The 16,556-nt window shown below is 44.2% G+C and overlaps 1 protein-coding gene across 8 annotated transcripts in view; it reads left to right on the top strand.

Annotated features, from left to right (window-relative positions):
• PDE4DIP (phosphodiesterase 4D interacting protein) overlaps nt 1-16,556 on the top strand; it is a 237,109-nt gene that overhangs the window by 92,246 nt on the left and 128,307 nt on the right. For all 8 annotated transcript variants that reach the window (XM_029618266.1, XM_029618265.1, XM_029618264.1 and 5 more), the window contains 3 exons: nt 7,069-7,206; nt 9,003-9,122; nt 9,740-9,832. In XM_029618266.1, the coding sequence (XP_029474126.1) occupies nt 7,069-7,206; nt 9,003-9,122; nt 9,740-9,832 (351 nt within the window). The remainder of the gene's footprint in view (nt 1-7,068; nt 7,207-9,002; nt 9,123-9,739; nt 9,833-16,556) is intronic.

Here is a 16,556-nt window from a genome sequence, read left to right as displayed (position 1 = left end):
CACTTGTGTTTAATTGATGTTATTATGATCTATTTATTTGTATTATGGGGTGACATGACAGGTTTCATCAGCACAGCAGCTCTTGCATTCCCTTTGATCTTTACTGGCAGAAGTAATGCAATAGGAGTTTTCAAAACCTTTCCCTCAGAAGTGAAATATCAGGAAACTAATATTAACAGTTAACTGCACTATTATAGAATATTCTGGTAGCATTGTTTTGTTTGCTACTTTGTGGTGAAATTCTGACATCTGCTTCAAAGATTAATATCGAAGTCCAAAGTAAACTATTAGGTCAACAGCAGTGTAGGAATTTTATAGAAAATAAGCAAAGTGTAAAATGCCAGATAAATACAGGTAATTATTTAGTGATATTGGTGTGAAGCACAGCACATGATTTTCTGTTTCTATGGTAACAAAATAGCATCAGACTTGTATTTTAGTCTGCCTGACTGAAATTAATGAAGCACCAAGTCAGCGCAAGATGTTAAATCTATGGGGAGATTTTTCCAATTACACTTGACAGGTCTTGGTCATTATGAGCTATATAATTTACAGTCATGAAATTCAGATTCTGAATTTCAACATTTTAACAGGGCATAATTGCCAGTCCTGACTTTAAATAGATGATTTATACATACGATTACAAAGTCTATTGATAATGATTTTCACTTTAAGGATAAAAGGTAATTCAAAGAAAATGGAGCTGATTATGCAGTGCCTGATTCCACTAGAAAATCAGATGCTAACTTTAACCTGAAAACGAATATCCTGAGCATTTCAAAGACTTTTAGATACTGAGTAGCAGTATTTCCCAACCTTTTCAGGCCCAAGTTGCACCTACATTAACAAAAATGTATGGCACACCAAATTCCACTGAGCAGGCAGTACAGACATGGAGAGGACTCGACAAAAGAAGAGCTAGGCAAGTACTGAAAGTCCCACTAGTCTCTCTTCCACATTGTAAAACAGAAAAGAGAGGGGGTGGAGATGTCCATGAACCTTTCACAGTGGACCAGCTCCCTCTATACAAGTGCAACAGAAGGGAGAAGTCTGTGTGGTATGGGCAACCGGCAGTTACATTGGCTGCTACATGTAGCTGCTAGAGCTCCTTCACTGCTGATGCTCCCAGCGCTCAGAATGTGTCGTAACCAGTGCTCAGTGCATGCTTCCATCTCGCTCAGCCTGGTGGTAAGACAGGGTGGGTCAGGAAGGGGAGATGAGGCACTGTGTGAAATGTGTGTGCTGCACAAAGCAGGGCCCAGCTATCCATGATCTACATGCTGCCCATTAATTACCACATTCTGGGGCTCATGTTGTATGAAGTGTATCAGTATACCAATACTGTACATATCATATATAATATGACACATCAGCAAGTGTCAACAGGAAATACTGTTTATGCATTCCCAGCATGGCTGGAAAAAGTCTGGATGCCTAAAATATTTGGTACCCAGTACCAGGGCTGGGTGGAGCAGTGGTTGTCATGGAGGCTGGAAGGTGGAGTGGCTACCAGAGCTGTAAAGTGAAACGGCAGTGACTGGGGCAAAAGAAGTAAGGAGTTGGGGAGAGAGGCTAGAAGGGTAAGAGAGAGCAAAACATGCTTCTCTTTTTTTTAACTGTTTTTTTGCCAAATAAGTTTAAAATAAATAATTTTGACTGGCATGTTAGCTAAAAACTTACTCCTGGTTCCCAGTGATATCTCTAGTGGTCAAAACAGCTGTGACAATCGAGAGACCATGATTCATAATTCTTACTCCTTCCCACTGGCACTGACTAGAAGAGAGATGGTGCCCCCTCCTGATAAAGATGACCATAGCAAATTCCTTCAGTTAGGGAGTTCATCAAATTTGATCTCTCTGACCATCGTGCTCTCCTCCCTCCCTGTTCCTCATGGCCTGAATTTTGAGAGGGTTCATCTTAGCATGTGCTACATGTTTGAGAATATTTCTTGAATCAACATGACTTTTCCTTTTAAATCTACTAGGAGGTCATATTACTTAAATGGCAATAATACCTATTTTCTTGTTTCCCACCTAAAATTTTGTATTTCACTTCTTAGGCGTCTGGCTTACAGTCAATTTCCATCCTGGCTGGCCCCATTGCTTTATCTACCTTTAGTTTTGCTAATTTGTCATGAACACAGTCTTAGGAATGAAACTGAGGTAGATAATTTTCCTATTTGTGGCAGTTGTCTTTGTTCAACCCCTTCCTCAGTGAGCACAAAGCACAATTATTAAGCAATTCTGCTTTTTTTTTTCTCAGTCTCTACATATTCTCTCCCTTCACCTTTTAAATTTTATAATCCCACTTTTGTACTTCCTCCTGTTACTAACACATCTTAACTTTTTTTTTTATCCCTCCTGTTTTACTGATTTAGCTTTTTGTTCTTACATTTACATCTTCACTCATCTGATTCTTTCCCAGTTTCTCTTAACTTTTCCAGGTATTGTTGATTGTCTTCCTCTTTCTGTGATCTCTTGTAGTTTATGAATGCTTCCTTTTTTCCTTGAGCTTTTCAGTCATGCTTTAGAAAACCAAGTCCTCTATCTTCTTATCCTTTATGTTCCTAACAAAAATACTTGTTTCCCTTACAATATATCCCTTTAATTTTGTCCACTGCATTTGTACTTCCCCCTAGATCATCTTATCCAGAGAAACTCCATGAGATACTCCCCCCATTTTAACAAAGTTGTTTTTCTCTACAGCCTAGAACTCAACTTTTGAATGAACAACTTGCAGGCTATGCTCTAATATTGATCCACACTATCCTGTAATCAATGAATCCTAAGGGAATCCCCCAGTATGACATGAAAACCATAAGAATTGCCATACTGGGTCAGACCGAAGGTCCATCGAGCCCAGTATCCTCTTTGAAACATTGGAAAATCCAGGACACAAGTACCTGGCAGAATCCTTGCTAACGCCCAGTAGTGACCTTCCCCAAGTATACCTGATTGATTCATGAACTTCTCCTCTAAGAACTTTCCAAACCTTTCTTAAACCCAGCTATGCTAACATCCTATACCACATCCTCCAGCAATGAATCCCAGAGCTTAATTATGCATTGAGTGAAAAAACATTTTCTCAGATTTGCTTTAAATGTGCTATTTATTAACCTTATGGACTGTCCCCATGTCCTTATTTACTCTTTCCAAAAATACAACTGATTCGCATTTACTCTTTCTACTCCACTCATGATTTTATAGACTTCGTTCCCTCTCAGCCATCTCTTCTCCAAGCTGAGCAAACCTATCCTCTTTAGCTTTTCCTCATAGGGGAGTTGTTACATCCCCTTTATTATTTTTGTCACTATTCCCTGTACCTATTCCAGTTCAGCTATCTTTTTTGTGATGCAGTGACCAGAATTGCATACAGTACTCTAGGTGAAGTCTCACCATGGAACGATACTCTCCCCATTTGTAAATACCAGGTCTAGCATTGCACCTCCTGTTTCGGTTCTGTTACCAATTGCCAGAGCAGTTCTTTCTGCAGACAGTTGAGGATCTCCCTGCTTCTAGAAGACACTGCAGTTGCAATGTCCTAGTCAACATTTGAGAGATTGAAATCACCTAACAATAGCTCCTCCCCTTTCATAGGTATTTTGTGAATGTCTTTATTATCTGTTTCTGATGCCTGTGAGGGGAGGTCTATATATCACACCAATATAAATGCTATTCTCGGTCATCAAGCAGGACAAGGTGACATTATCCAACAGTGCCAAACAGACATTTCTCCGAGGACAAGTAGTATGATAGTCCTTACACATGGGTGACATCATCTGATGGAGCCCCGATGTGGAAAACTTATGTCAAAGTTTCTAGAACTTTGACTTGGCACACTGAGCATGCCCAGCATGCCCGATACCATGCGTCCATGTGGGGGTCCCTCTCTAGTTTCACTTTTTCTGCGGAGCTGTAAGCATCACGGTGTGAGTGAGTTCATTTTGGCTTTTTTGACCTTGTGGAAAATTTCTCCATTTTTCTTTTTTTTTTTTTTTCCTCGCGTTTTTCACAGGTTTTCGTCATTGTCTCAATGCCTGATCCCTCTCTGTGCTTCCTCATAGTGTTCCTAGTCAGGGTTTTCAACACTTCTGGTAAGTTTCCTTTTACAATCAATTCCCCCATGGTGGCGGTGCTTCGGTGTCCACTGGCCATCGATATCCACCACCATCAATTTTGATTTTGCAGCCCTTTTGTTTCATCCCTACATGGCCATGTCCGATTTTCAGCAATGTTCCAGGTGCCAGAGGACCATGTCCAACATGGACTCCCATGAGATATGCGTTCTCTGCCTAGGGGCATTGCATGACATCCGGGTTGCCGCTTATGCACTCAAATGACCCCAAAGGGGCGCCAGCTTCTACTCAACAAGATGTAACAACTCTTCAGGTCGAAGAAGACTGAGCCATCTGCATTGGCGGCATCAGCATCAATGGATCGTGGAGCCACACCGATGGACACTGTGCCATTAACATCCATGGGGCCATCGGCGGGATAGGTGCCATGGAGACAACAAACCGTCAATCTCCTTCAGGCTGAGGGCATCTGGTTTCTCGTCTTCGGCCTCTGCACTGGGGAAGGACCGGGCCAAGCATCAACCTGAAGAAGCATCAGTCCCCGTTGATGCATGGGGATGCATTGTCTCATGTCATGATGCCCCCAAAGTGACCCTGCAGCGAGGAGTTCCAGTCTCCACCAGTTCTAATGCCAGTCACCAATCCACCTTGCAGGTCCAAGGAAGATCTGGCCACCTCTCCTTTCTCCCAGTCTGTGTTGGCATCGGCAACATTCGAAGAGGAGCTGGAGTGCTGAGTCCAGCTGGTGGTGGAGCAGGCACTGCAGGGCTTCAGTCCTGTGGCTCCGGCATTGGAGCCGATACCGTCCATCCTTGTTCTCATCTATACCAACCCAGCTGGCATATTTTCCTGGGACAGCATCAGTGCTCGGCAGGGCATCAGTGTCTCCCCCTACCGATACAGTGGTCTTTGCTGGTTCCTCTAAGGAGGAACCTCCACATAGACAAACGGATGCCAAGGCCTGTAGCCCTCCATCCAAATTTACCAGTGCCTGCACCTTTGGACAAAAGCCGAGCACCTAGGGCACCATCTCCTGTGGCTTACTTTAAGGATGAGGGCCCCTATGACCCCTGGGGGGATGATACATTGAAGTCCTCCTCTGAGGGCTCTCAGGGTCTCCCATCAGACCCTTCTCCTCAAGAGAAGTGAAGGAAGTTTCCACCTGAGGACTTAACCTTTGTAGGGTTTGTAAGGGTTATGGCAGAAGTCATCCCATTTCAGTTACTAATGGAGGAGGATACCAGGCACAAAATCTTGAAATCCTCCAGTTCATGGAGCCTCCTAAGGAGATTGTGGTGGTTCCAGTGCATGAGATCCTTAAGGAGTTCCTGCTGAGGATATGGGAACACCTCCTCACAGTGCTTGTCATTAATAAGAAGGCTGATGGGATCTACCTCATTCTGAAGGCTGCTGAATTCGATAAGCATCTGCTTCCTCACCAGTCAATGGTGGTTAAATCTGCTCTCAAGAGAGCCATGCACACTCGGACCATTCCTCAGCACCCCCGGAGAAGGACCACAGAGTGATGGACGCTCTTGGGAGGAAGGTATTCTAAGGGATCGTGCTTATTGCCTGCATTGCTGCCTACCAGCTCTACATGATCCAGTACTCGCAGAACATCTGGAAGCAGGTGCAGGAGGTGGATAATCTATCAAGAAATTATGATGTATTTGAGCAAGCAGTTTTGCACAACCTGTTCACCCAATAATCCATGCTCCACAGGAGGTCCTGGTTGCTTTTCCATTAAGTGCTCTGCCACACAATTTTCAGCTTGGGACCCCCCAGGAATCATGGTTAATTTAGTCCTGCTTGTCGCTGGAAAAGCAAGTTTGCTTACCATAAATAGAGTTTTCTGTTAACAGCAGGATGAATTCTCACCTGCCTCCTTGAGAGACAGCTATCTAGCTATACAGTTGACTGAGGGACTCACAAGCTAGCATGCACATGGGAACCCCTGCACATGCTACTTAGAGCAAAAACTATGAACGAGGAGAGAATGATCTATTTGATGCTGTTGGATGAATTCATCACTCACATGCCATAGCTAATTTATCTAGCTGTCTATGGAGAGCCCTGTTTACAGTAAACAAACTTGCTTTTCATTCCCTTTTCCCAGATTAAGTCAGTACTCTTTCAGATAATAGGGGCACTCCATGAAGTTAGCATGTGGCAGATTTAAAACTAATCGGAGAAAGTTTTTTTTCACTCAACGCACAATTAAACTCTGGAATTTGTTGCCAGAGGATGTGGTTAGTGCAGTTAGTGTAGCTGGGTTTAAAAAAGGATTGGATAAGTTCTTGGAGGAGACGTCCATTACCTGCTATTAATTAAGTTGACATCCACTGCTATTTCTAGCAACGGTAACATGGAATAGACTTAGTTTTTGGCTACTTACCAGGTTCTTATGGCCTGGATTGGCCACTTTTGGAAACAGGATACTGGGCTTGAAGGACCCTTGGTCTGACCCAGTATGGCATGTTCTTATCTCATAAGCCCTATAGTTCTGTTGCTTTAATAATATATTTTTATATATAAATCCATTCCTCCCTACCTTGTCCTTCCTTTATCAGATTATAGCTTGGTATGACTATATACCAGTCAAGGTGCTCTGTATACTATGTGTCTGAGACCACCTCTATATCCAAGTCAGCCTTTTCCATGACTGCCTCTAGATGTGGGACTTTATTTCCCATACAGTGAGCATTAATGTACATAGTTTCCAAATGTTGCACTTTTTTCACATTTTCAATGTTTTATATACCTAAGGTAAATAAGCCCTCATGTAAGTCTGTTGTGGGTGGTTTTTTTATTTTTATTTTTTGTTTTTGCCTTCCTTTGGATCACTGCTTAAAAATGATTGCTAGGCAATTAGAGTTCGTGATTCATTGAAATTCTGGTCTGTTTTTAGCCTGCTCATGTTTTTGTGTAATAAGCTCAGCATGAATAAGAACAGTGATATAAGACCACTATAAAAGGTCCTCTTCTGTTCCCAGAATCTGAGAGAGAGACAGCAGTACCATCAGAACCAGTATGAGACAGCAGCTGGTCAGTACGCAACTGAGTTGCAGGCAGCAGAGCTCCATGTACAGACACTGCAAAGTAGGATAATGGAAAGCCAAGTCACCAACAAGGTAGAGCATGGATATGCTGTACATATTTTTCTGTTCATCTTCTTCAGGACTCTCTTTATGCTTGAGGGAATCTTACAGAATTGGCACAGAATTCCCCTTCCTTAACAATTTAGGCAGCCGGCCTGGGCCAAGGAAGCAAGGGCAAAATAGAAGTCACCTCATACACCACTCTCTTTCTGGCCCTCCCCTCCAGCCTGTTAATCCCCACTCACCTTCCTCTGCTGCTTATATTCTCTCCTGGTGCTCCTCCCAAAACAACTGATGCCTTCTAGTACTGCATGGTTCTTTGAATATGAGTCGTTTGGTGCCAGTATTCCCACAGTCTCGGTCTCATGGAAAAAATGCAGGAGTACAGGTACCATGTAGCTCAGTCTGAGATCCACTGATTCCAGAAGTCATCAGCTGTACCAGGGGTTGAGCTGAGAGTGGTGGAGCAAGGTGGATGTGGGTGACTGGTTGGTTGGTTGGTTGGTTGGGGGGGGGCGACCTTCAGGCTTACAGAGACTGGAGGGGACGAGCTGCGGATGGGAGAATGTGTATTTGTTGGGAAGGAACAAGGTAGGGATAAGTTGGGATGTGGAGGGAGAATGAACTGGGGTGGGAGAAAATAGGGGCAAGTTGGGAGGTAGAGAGAGGATAACCTGCAAGTGGAGGCGGGGCAAGCTGGGGGCAGGGAGAAGAGAAGGCTGGGGGTTGAATGATCTTATGGTTAAGGCTTCTGCTTTTTTTTAATTTTAATTTGATAATCTGTGAAGCCAGCAAGGAGGCTGAGCTGCTGGCACTGTGGTAACAAACACAGATACCGCTGTGTTTCCACAAGTATTGGCAGCTTCAAGACGTTGGCAGTGCTTGCAAATCAGAGCTGTTCTCAGGCTCCTTGGGTAGCCAAATTTGAATCCCCAAAAATTAAAAACCCTAAATGAAGTGCACTATTTCATTACTGCTTGGGGAATTCTGTGCCAAAAACTTAAATACTGCATCTTTGATAAATACATTTTATGTTGTAGTGTAGATTAGTTGTTGTTCAAAAACAGTGATCATATTGTGTTATTTTGGCAGAATATGTAGAATTTATTTTTTTGGTTGAGAGAATCCCTCAGGATGGTAATACCTAAGGACTGGGACCTGCCAATGCAATATATATGAGAAACTGATATGCAGGAAAGAAGTCTGCAGGTCATTGTAAATGTGTTGCAGGCAGTGGAATAAAATGCATGTTAAGACTCAGCCTGCTATCTTAATGGGAAAAATATTAGGGATGTACAATTCAGCTGTACCTGAAGGGGCACTTAGCAACTGTCTCTACCCAGAAGGGGTAGAAGAACCAAGGAAGCCTTACAGGAAAGGATGAGCAATGCGTAGCAGGAAGGATTATCCTCGGAGGACAGAGATGACTTTCCATGGACACTAAGCTGTTGGTGAAAACTTGTTAGTGTGGGACTTTTCTTCTAAATTCAGCATGCTTATTATGTGTGACACATTAAAGGTGATGTCTCATAAAACACAGAATATACAAATTCTCCATTTTAGATGTCTTTGGTAATTTGGTCATTTTCTGATGCTTTAATAAAAAAAAAAAAAAAATCAGTGCAATAGACAACAAGATGGCTCTGCCATGATTAACTGCATGTGATAAATGCCTCTCAAAATGCAGGTAAAATATTTCTCTGTGTGCTGTAAATGCTCATTCTCTGATTATTCTACTGCTCTGTAGTTAATCTTATACAGACCTATAGATGTGAAGTCATTAACACAAGGAAGCAGCACTTAATGACTGTTTTCTGCCTTATCTCCAGATCCTGCAGGAGAAGCTGCAGACCATGGACATAGAACTCAAATCTGTTAGAGGAGCATCACAAAAGCAAGAACATACTCTCCAGAACCTAAATGAGGCTCTGAAAAGCAAGGAGAATGAGGTAATCGGGGACTTCTAGGGTTGGGCTGGGGAAGAGGGCACATATCAGTCATTGCATGAACAAAACAAAATTTTAGATAGGTTTTTGCAATATCTCCTTTATTAGAAGGGATTAGACACTAATGCCCTCCTTTCTGTCATGGAGTCTTCTGTTTCTCTAAAGGAGAAAGTATTCTTGCTGAACAAGCATAAGAAAAGGAATAGCTAGTACGAGGAAATGCAATTTTATTTGCTTTTACTTTGTTTTATTAACTAATTTTATTTGATACATTAATGTATTTTAATTATTTTATTTTGACTATTGTTTTTATGATTTCATATGATGTAAACCGTCGTGATGTGTTCCACGAATGACGGTATACAAAACCTTTAAATAAATAAATAAGAACTCGGATCAGCTTGGTTTTTCATGTCTTTCTGCACTGCCCTGCTTTGGGGTAGCATGCCTGTGTTATGTGGTGCGGTTGGGAAGGGAATCTCCTGGATATGTTCCTTAATTTTGGTTTTAAACTGGTGACCACAGGCTTGTACCATTTCTTGGCCTTCACTACTGTTAAATTAATGTTTGTCTTTTAAATAGTTTGCTCTCAGTAATTAAGGTTTCCTTGTCATTTGCAGATAGAAGAGTTATACCATGCCATGGAGGAACAAAACGAGATGGTGGCCAAATTGCGTGAGACGTTGCACACTACGAAAGTCCAGCACTTACAGGTAGCTTTGCTAATCATTTTGCATTCAGTCATTTGATATTACTATATGTAAGTAAAGGTCAAGACTAAATTCAAATATTTATTTATCAGCACTATGAATGTTCAGGGCATCCATGTGTTTTTTCATATACTCCTGTACCCAGTAATATAATTAGCAACTAAAAATGAAGCTGCCCCAGAAAAGTTAATGGCAAACTGTTTCAGAGCCTTTTCTTATATGTATTAAATCATATTTTTGTTAAAGTATAAATTTATTTTAAAAATAATCAGTTTTTGCCTCTGCCCTCTGGTTGCATAGTTAAATATCAAGGTTAAACGAGACTAGAAGTTCATGAAGGCCAGCCTTCTTGCAGTTCCTTTACAGCTGTGTGTCTGGTAATCCAGATAAAGGTGAATTAAGCACAGAATATTGCTGATTCTTCAGAAATAGAAAAAATTCCTGCCCCCCACCAGCATGCCTGATAGTGAAAGTCCCTGTATTTGCACTTTTCCCTAGATTCTAACTATATCATCATTGCTCTTACCTTTCTTTCTCAAACTTGTCCAAGTTTAATTTCAGAATATTTTGAGTGAAAGTGTTGGTCTCTAAAGGTGGTAAAATGTATCATAAAAGAACAGCCTCTTATTTTGCTCTTTTGTTTCTGGGGTAAAAAGATCACCTGCAAGATCTCTGTTGGGTTCACTCATATTTATGCATAGTAATTAAATCCCAGTTCAATTATCTCTGGAAAATAATCTCAGCCTAGACGATGTTTGAGCATGCATAAACCTTTGTAGTTCTATTTGTTTAGCTGAATAAAATGGACCAGAGCTTCTCTGAAGAAGGGAGTATTTTAGATCAATAATATTCACTCCCAGCTCTCAAGGGCTGCCAGCAAGTTGGGTTTTCAGGATATCCCTAATGAATGTGCACAGGAGAGATCTGCAAACAATAGACGCAGTGGGGCATGCAAATCTCTCTCATTCATATTCATTAGGGATATTCTGAAAATCCGACCTGTTTGTGCTCCTTGAGAGCTGGAAGTGAATACCACTGCTCTAGACTTTTCCAGTGACTGCCGTACAAGGAATATATCATTAAGCAGTGAGTGCACATTCTGTTGGGAGATCCGTTACTTTGCATTAATTTCTGCTTCCATTATTTTCTAGAACTTAGTTTTTTCTCAGTCTGTCTCTGCAGGTGCTCTCCCATTCAATATATAATTCTAACTAGGTAAAAGACTTGAGCATATTGGTTGAGATGAAGCTGGATATGAGTGCCCAGAGCCTAGCAGTAGCCAGAGCAGGGCATATGTTGGCATGCATTAAATGGGGGTAGAAGCAATAAACAGACATGTCATCCTTCCATTGTGTAAGGTCTTTGTCAGATTACATGTACAGCATGGAATGATGTTTTCACTGTGCCTATGAATTAACACAGTTGGGGATTATTTTTGTTTTCCTCTGGACCAAACTACATAACAGTAGCTGTAAGAGAAACAGAAGAGGTTTGCATGTCTTACCATATGCTCTTCTCTTATCAGTATTTGCATATTTTTTTAAATTATAAACTGAAAAGTGAGATTGATGACCAGGATGTATGGTCAACAGTTGATGGGAACTCATGCCTCAAACAGGAAGGTTTAAGCTTTAGCCACTAGTAAAAAGTGACTGTCTTCTCTAAAGGCAAGAGGTTCACCAATCACATAAGTGGGTTACTTGACCATGCATGGTATTCAGCAGAAGAAACTTTATAGAGCTTTCTGGCCTAGGCTGTCTTTACTGTGTATGTGTGGATCTTTTGGTACTGTGATGAACTTGCAGTTTCTTTATTGTTGCTTTCCACTGGCTCAACTAGATGTTTCCAGCCACGTCCATGGCTGTTTTCAGCATTCATACTAATTTTTTCCTTCTGGCCTTTGCCAAAAACTAAATTTTATTTTCTATTAGTTGCATAGTCAAGTTCCCTGTATGTACCCAGATCAGTCCAGACTCTTGTGTTTTGCCTCCCTGCCAGCAGATGGAGACAAAGTTTCACTGACACTATACATAACCCAGTAATCCACCTGCAGTCCCTCAGTATTTCTCTGTCTCTAGCAGATCAACAGATTGTAGATGGTATAAAACCTGCAGACTAGAGAGTATATTTAAAAAAAACAGAAACCCCCTCCCCCTCCCGGTTTGAGGTGGATAAGCAGGGGGCTGGTGACCCTTGACGGCAGCTTGCTTTGAGATTCCCTTGGGGTGTATATCTGGTGGTCCAGATCCCTTATCCTCCATAAGGCAACATTGGATCCGCTGGTAACTCTGCATTTTGGTCCTGTCTGAGCAGAGAAGTATTGAATTTCTGTTCCGGATCTAGTTACAGCAGTGGATGCATTTTTAAAGCTTTTTTTTTTTTTTTTTTTTTTTTTTTTTTTAACAAGAATGAAACCAGGAGGCAGTGGAATCGCTGTGCTGGTCAGTCGGAGCTTTGATCTCTGCTTCAGAACTGATCAGAGGGTTCCTGAGGTTCAGATAAACAGGGTGGCGTTAGTGTGCTGCTCAGGCCATATGGCAATGGCATGAGGCAGACGGTACTGTTCGTGTGTAGACTCTGTCGCAACTAAATTCAGATGGCTTGTATTCTGTGTGCATCCCTGGTGGGGAAGGCACTCTGGGGGAGTCCAGCATAGACCGGCTAGACAACCCTTGCGGATGATGGGGTCTAGCGCCGACGCATTCCCCATCAGCATGGGAACAGTGGCCATTTTTTATTCCCTAGCAGTGTTGGCAGGAGAGGCAGGGGAATCCTCTCCTTGACTATCACAGTTAGTTCCCTGACCCGTGGAGGTGCAGAGAGGCACTTGCACCAAGGAGGAGTTTCTAGTTCTGGTAGAGGTCTTCTGCAGGTTTTAATTTGCTTATGCGCAAAACTTGATTGGCAGAATAGGCAGCGAGGGATGCTGGCTCTTGTCCCCAGTCTCCAGGGATTCTTGACTGGTCAAGAGGCCTAAGCTGCTGAGAAGCTTTTCAGGCCTTTGGTGATTTTCGATGCCAGATGTTGAACAGATCCAGATCTGAACATGCAGGCAGGCTTTGCTTAGCTGTGTAGTAGGCCGCAGCAGCAGTTCTTTTTTCACGCGCATGTACAAGGATCTAGGTACGACGTCCGTCGTTTACATATGTCCTCGAGAGATGCACGCATATGCCCGGGTGGCGTTGATGTACGTAGGAGCCTGCCTAGAGCTGAAGTTCAGGAGAGCTAGGCACTGGGGACGAACAGTTCCAAGAGCCTTGCTATCTGTGAGGCTTGCCGTCTGAGAACAATTCAGTCTCTCGCTCTCGCTCTCTCTCTGCTGTTTTGATGCTCAAACTGATTTGACTACTACAGATTTTGCCCATGCTGGGACATCCACTTGGCTTATGATGTGTCTGGAGGGGAGTGGAGTGGGAAGCAAGGCAATGATCAGTTCTCCTCCTCCCTTGTTCCCAAAGGCAGAAGCTCAGTTTTCCTATGTTACATCTATTTTGTGGTTCTAAGAAAAAAAAAAAAGAAGGGACGTTCCCTGCAAGTACCCAGATCAGTCCAGACGCCTGGGTTTTGCCTCCCTTCCAGCAGATGGAGACAGAGAAGTTTTAACGGACTCCGTCCTATGCCACCTAGAGTCTGTCAGTATTTCTCTGTCTCCAGCAGATGGTGGAGGTGCAAAACCTTTAGTCTGGGCTTGTTGTTAGGTTTTTAGTTTGTTGGTATTCGTTCCTTCGGGAATCTTAAAAAGACAAGGATTTAGTAAAAAAAAAAAAAACCAGAGAGAACATATCTCTTTAAACCTCCCAGGGGGTTGCTAGGTCCTGGTGGGACCATCCCTGGTAGCAGAGGCTCTGGAGCAGAGGGTTGGGAGCCCTGTAACTGCCCGCGGCTGAGGGTGATACTGGGGAGCCCGGTTCACTCACCCTCTGAAGATCTGCACACAGGAAAAAAAACGCTGAGGTGACCTATTTAATTTCTGAGCCGGCCTAGCTGTCTCTTTCGGCCCTCCTTCCTTCCGACGCCGGCTTCGCCATCCTTTTCAGTTCCTATGAGCTCCCGGGGGTTTGTCTTGGTCACGCTGGTTCTTTTTTTGGGCCCTGATCCTAATTTAGCTCGGGGATCATACCGCATGGTGCGGCCTGCAGGCTGAAGTTTGTACCGGTTGCTTTTCGGGAGGGGAAGGCTCTTCGGGGAAGCCGATTTCCGGCGAAATTGCATCACAGCAGCTCTAGAGCACGCAGGGACCCTGGGAGGGCAGAATTGCTGCGGCAGCCTCAGGACCCTTTTTTCCTCAGCGCAGGTACTGAAGCCTTACTGCAAACGTTCAAGGAGCAGGAGAAGGCTGCCCTGGGGAAGGGGAGCTCCCCGTCACCTCTTTCGCCATGTCCTGCTGCCCCGGGGGGGGGGGAACAACTTGCAGGCAGCTCAGATCTCTTCCTCCGAGGAGGAACAGGGGAAAGACTAGGATGAGTCTTTTTCCTCGTTCTCCTCCAATTTTGTTTTGTTGCTGCATAAAGCCTTCAAAGCACGGAAAACAGCAAAGAGCCAGGGTACTAAGGTACCCCGTGAGGTACCGGCGTTGCTGGGGGCTGGGACAGGAGCCTCATCACTCCACAAGTGTAACAAGTCACACAGTGGCATAGAAGCCCCCAAGGCCAAACGCCCTCTCCGGTCCCCTTCCGGTCTGGTGGACAGTTCAGATACGGACGATGCGGATGAAGCGGAGTCTCCTCCGCATGCCCTTGGTGAGGGACCAGATGCGGATCAGGATTACCAGCTCCAGCAGGCCAAGCCAGTGGGCACGCCTCTAGTGGAGGCGATGATCCCAAAGTGGTCTGCCTGTTCAGAAGGGATAAACTAGGTCCACTTATCCCGCCATTCTGGAGGAGCTGGGCATTGAGGTTCCTCTGGAGGCATCACGGTTTGGGGCTATGGATCCGGTGATGGTGGGGCTCAGGGGTCCAGCTCGATCCTTTCCGTTTCATATCAGTTATGGATCTTTTGTTTTAAGGAGTGGGACACTCCGGACCTTGGTTTAAGGGTAAATCGGGCTATGGACAAGTTATACCAGCTTCTGGAGGAAGCGCTGGACCTCCTTAAGGTCCCTAAGGTGGACGCCGCGGTCTCGGCAGTGACTAAGAAAACCACCATTCCAGTAACAGGAGCCACTGCCCTGAAGGATTTGCAGGATCACAAATTGGAGTTGCAACTTTAAGATTTTTGAGGTCTCCGCCCTAGAGGTCCGGGCCGCTATGTGCAGCAGTTTCGCGCTACGAGCCAGTCTCTGCTGGGTGCAGGATTTGCAAGCAGCAGCATCCCTTTCTGCGAATGAGGCGGTGCAAGCGGGGCGCCTGAAGGCGGCAGTAGCTTACAGTGCTGACGCGATTTATGATCTGTTACGGACTTCTGGCAGGACTATGGTCTCGGCCGTGTCTGCCCGCAGGCTCCTCTGGCTTAGATACTGGGCTGCAGATGTTTCGTCTAAAGCTCACCTGGGTTCCTTACCCTTCAAGGGTAAGCTGCTTTTCGGGCAACAATTGGAGGACATAATAAAATCTCTGGGGGAGAATAAAGTCCATAAGTTGCAGGAGGATAGACCCAGGACGGAGAGGATCCTTTCCTCAACAGGCGAGATTTTGGGGAAATCGATGTTTTTGCTCTTCATGGTCCAGTTCGTCCTTTCGAGAGGGTCCTGGCCGCCAATCTTCTTTGGTGTTTAATTCCCTACGAGTTCAGGTGGCAGCCCTTGGTTATTTTCGTGGAAAGGTGCAGGGGGTTGCGCTACTATCTCATCCAGATGTGGCTCGTTTTCTGAGAAGGGCTAAGCATTTGCGTCCTCCTGTCCGGAACCCCTGTCCTTCGTGGAAACTCAGTCTGGTTCTCTGCACCCTTTGTAATGCTCTTTTTGAGCCATTGAAACAAGAAACCCTGAAGAATCTGACATTGAAGGTCGTTTTTCTTGTGGCTATCTCCTCAGCAAGGCGTGTTTCCGAACTTCAGGTCTTATCTTGCAGGGAGCCCTTCTTACGGATTTCTGAAGCAGGAGTCTCCTTAAGAACAGTTCCCTCCTTTCTGCCGAAAGTGGTGTCTTTTCGTTTGAATCAGTCAGTGTAATACTGACAGACTCTAGGTGGCACCTCAGGGGTATAGGGCGGAGTCCATTAAAACTTCCCTGTCTCCATCTGCTGGGGGGGAGGCAAAACCCAGGAGTCTGGACTGATCTGTGATACTACAGGAACAAAAATTAGCAGGTAAGAACCAATTTTCCTTTTCAGCCAATGTTTGATTTAACAAAGGTAAATGCGGCTGTCAAGGTTCCCCTTCCGCATGGAGGTTCTGAGGTCTGTCATAGCGGTGGTTGATATCTCTAGACTTGACAGAGACATATCTGCACATAGCCATCAGGCCAGAGCACCACAGATTCCCAAGCTTCATGGTCGTATGGGAACATTTTTTGTTTTGAGCCCCTCCCGTTGGGTGGCAATGGCTCTGTGTACCTTAACCAAGGTAATAGTGGTGGTGGTGGCTGCATTGGAAAAGGAGGGTGTATTGGTGCTTCTGTGGCTCATTCAAGCAAAATCGGAGGAACTCTGTCAAGAATCAGTACAAAATATACTGATATACTTGAAGTCTCTAAGATGGGTGGTGAACCTAGCAAAGAGCTATTTAGTCCCCTCTTAAACTCTGGAGTATCTGGGAGCTCAGTTCGACACACTGGCATATAGTGATTCTC

The sequence above is a fragment of the Rhinatrema bivittatum genome, chromosome 10, assembly GCF_901001135.1.
Source record: "Rhinatrema bivittatum chromosome 10, aRhiBiv1.1, whole genome shotgun sequence".
Classification (NCBI taxonomy): Eukaryota; Metazoa; Chordata; class Amphibia; order Gymnophiona; family Rhinatrematidae; genus Rhinatrema; species Rhinatrema bivittatum.
This window is presented reverse-complemented; position numbering and strand designations above follow the sequence as displayed.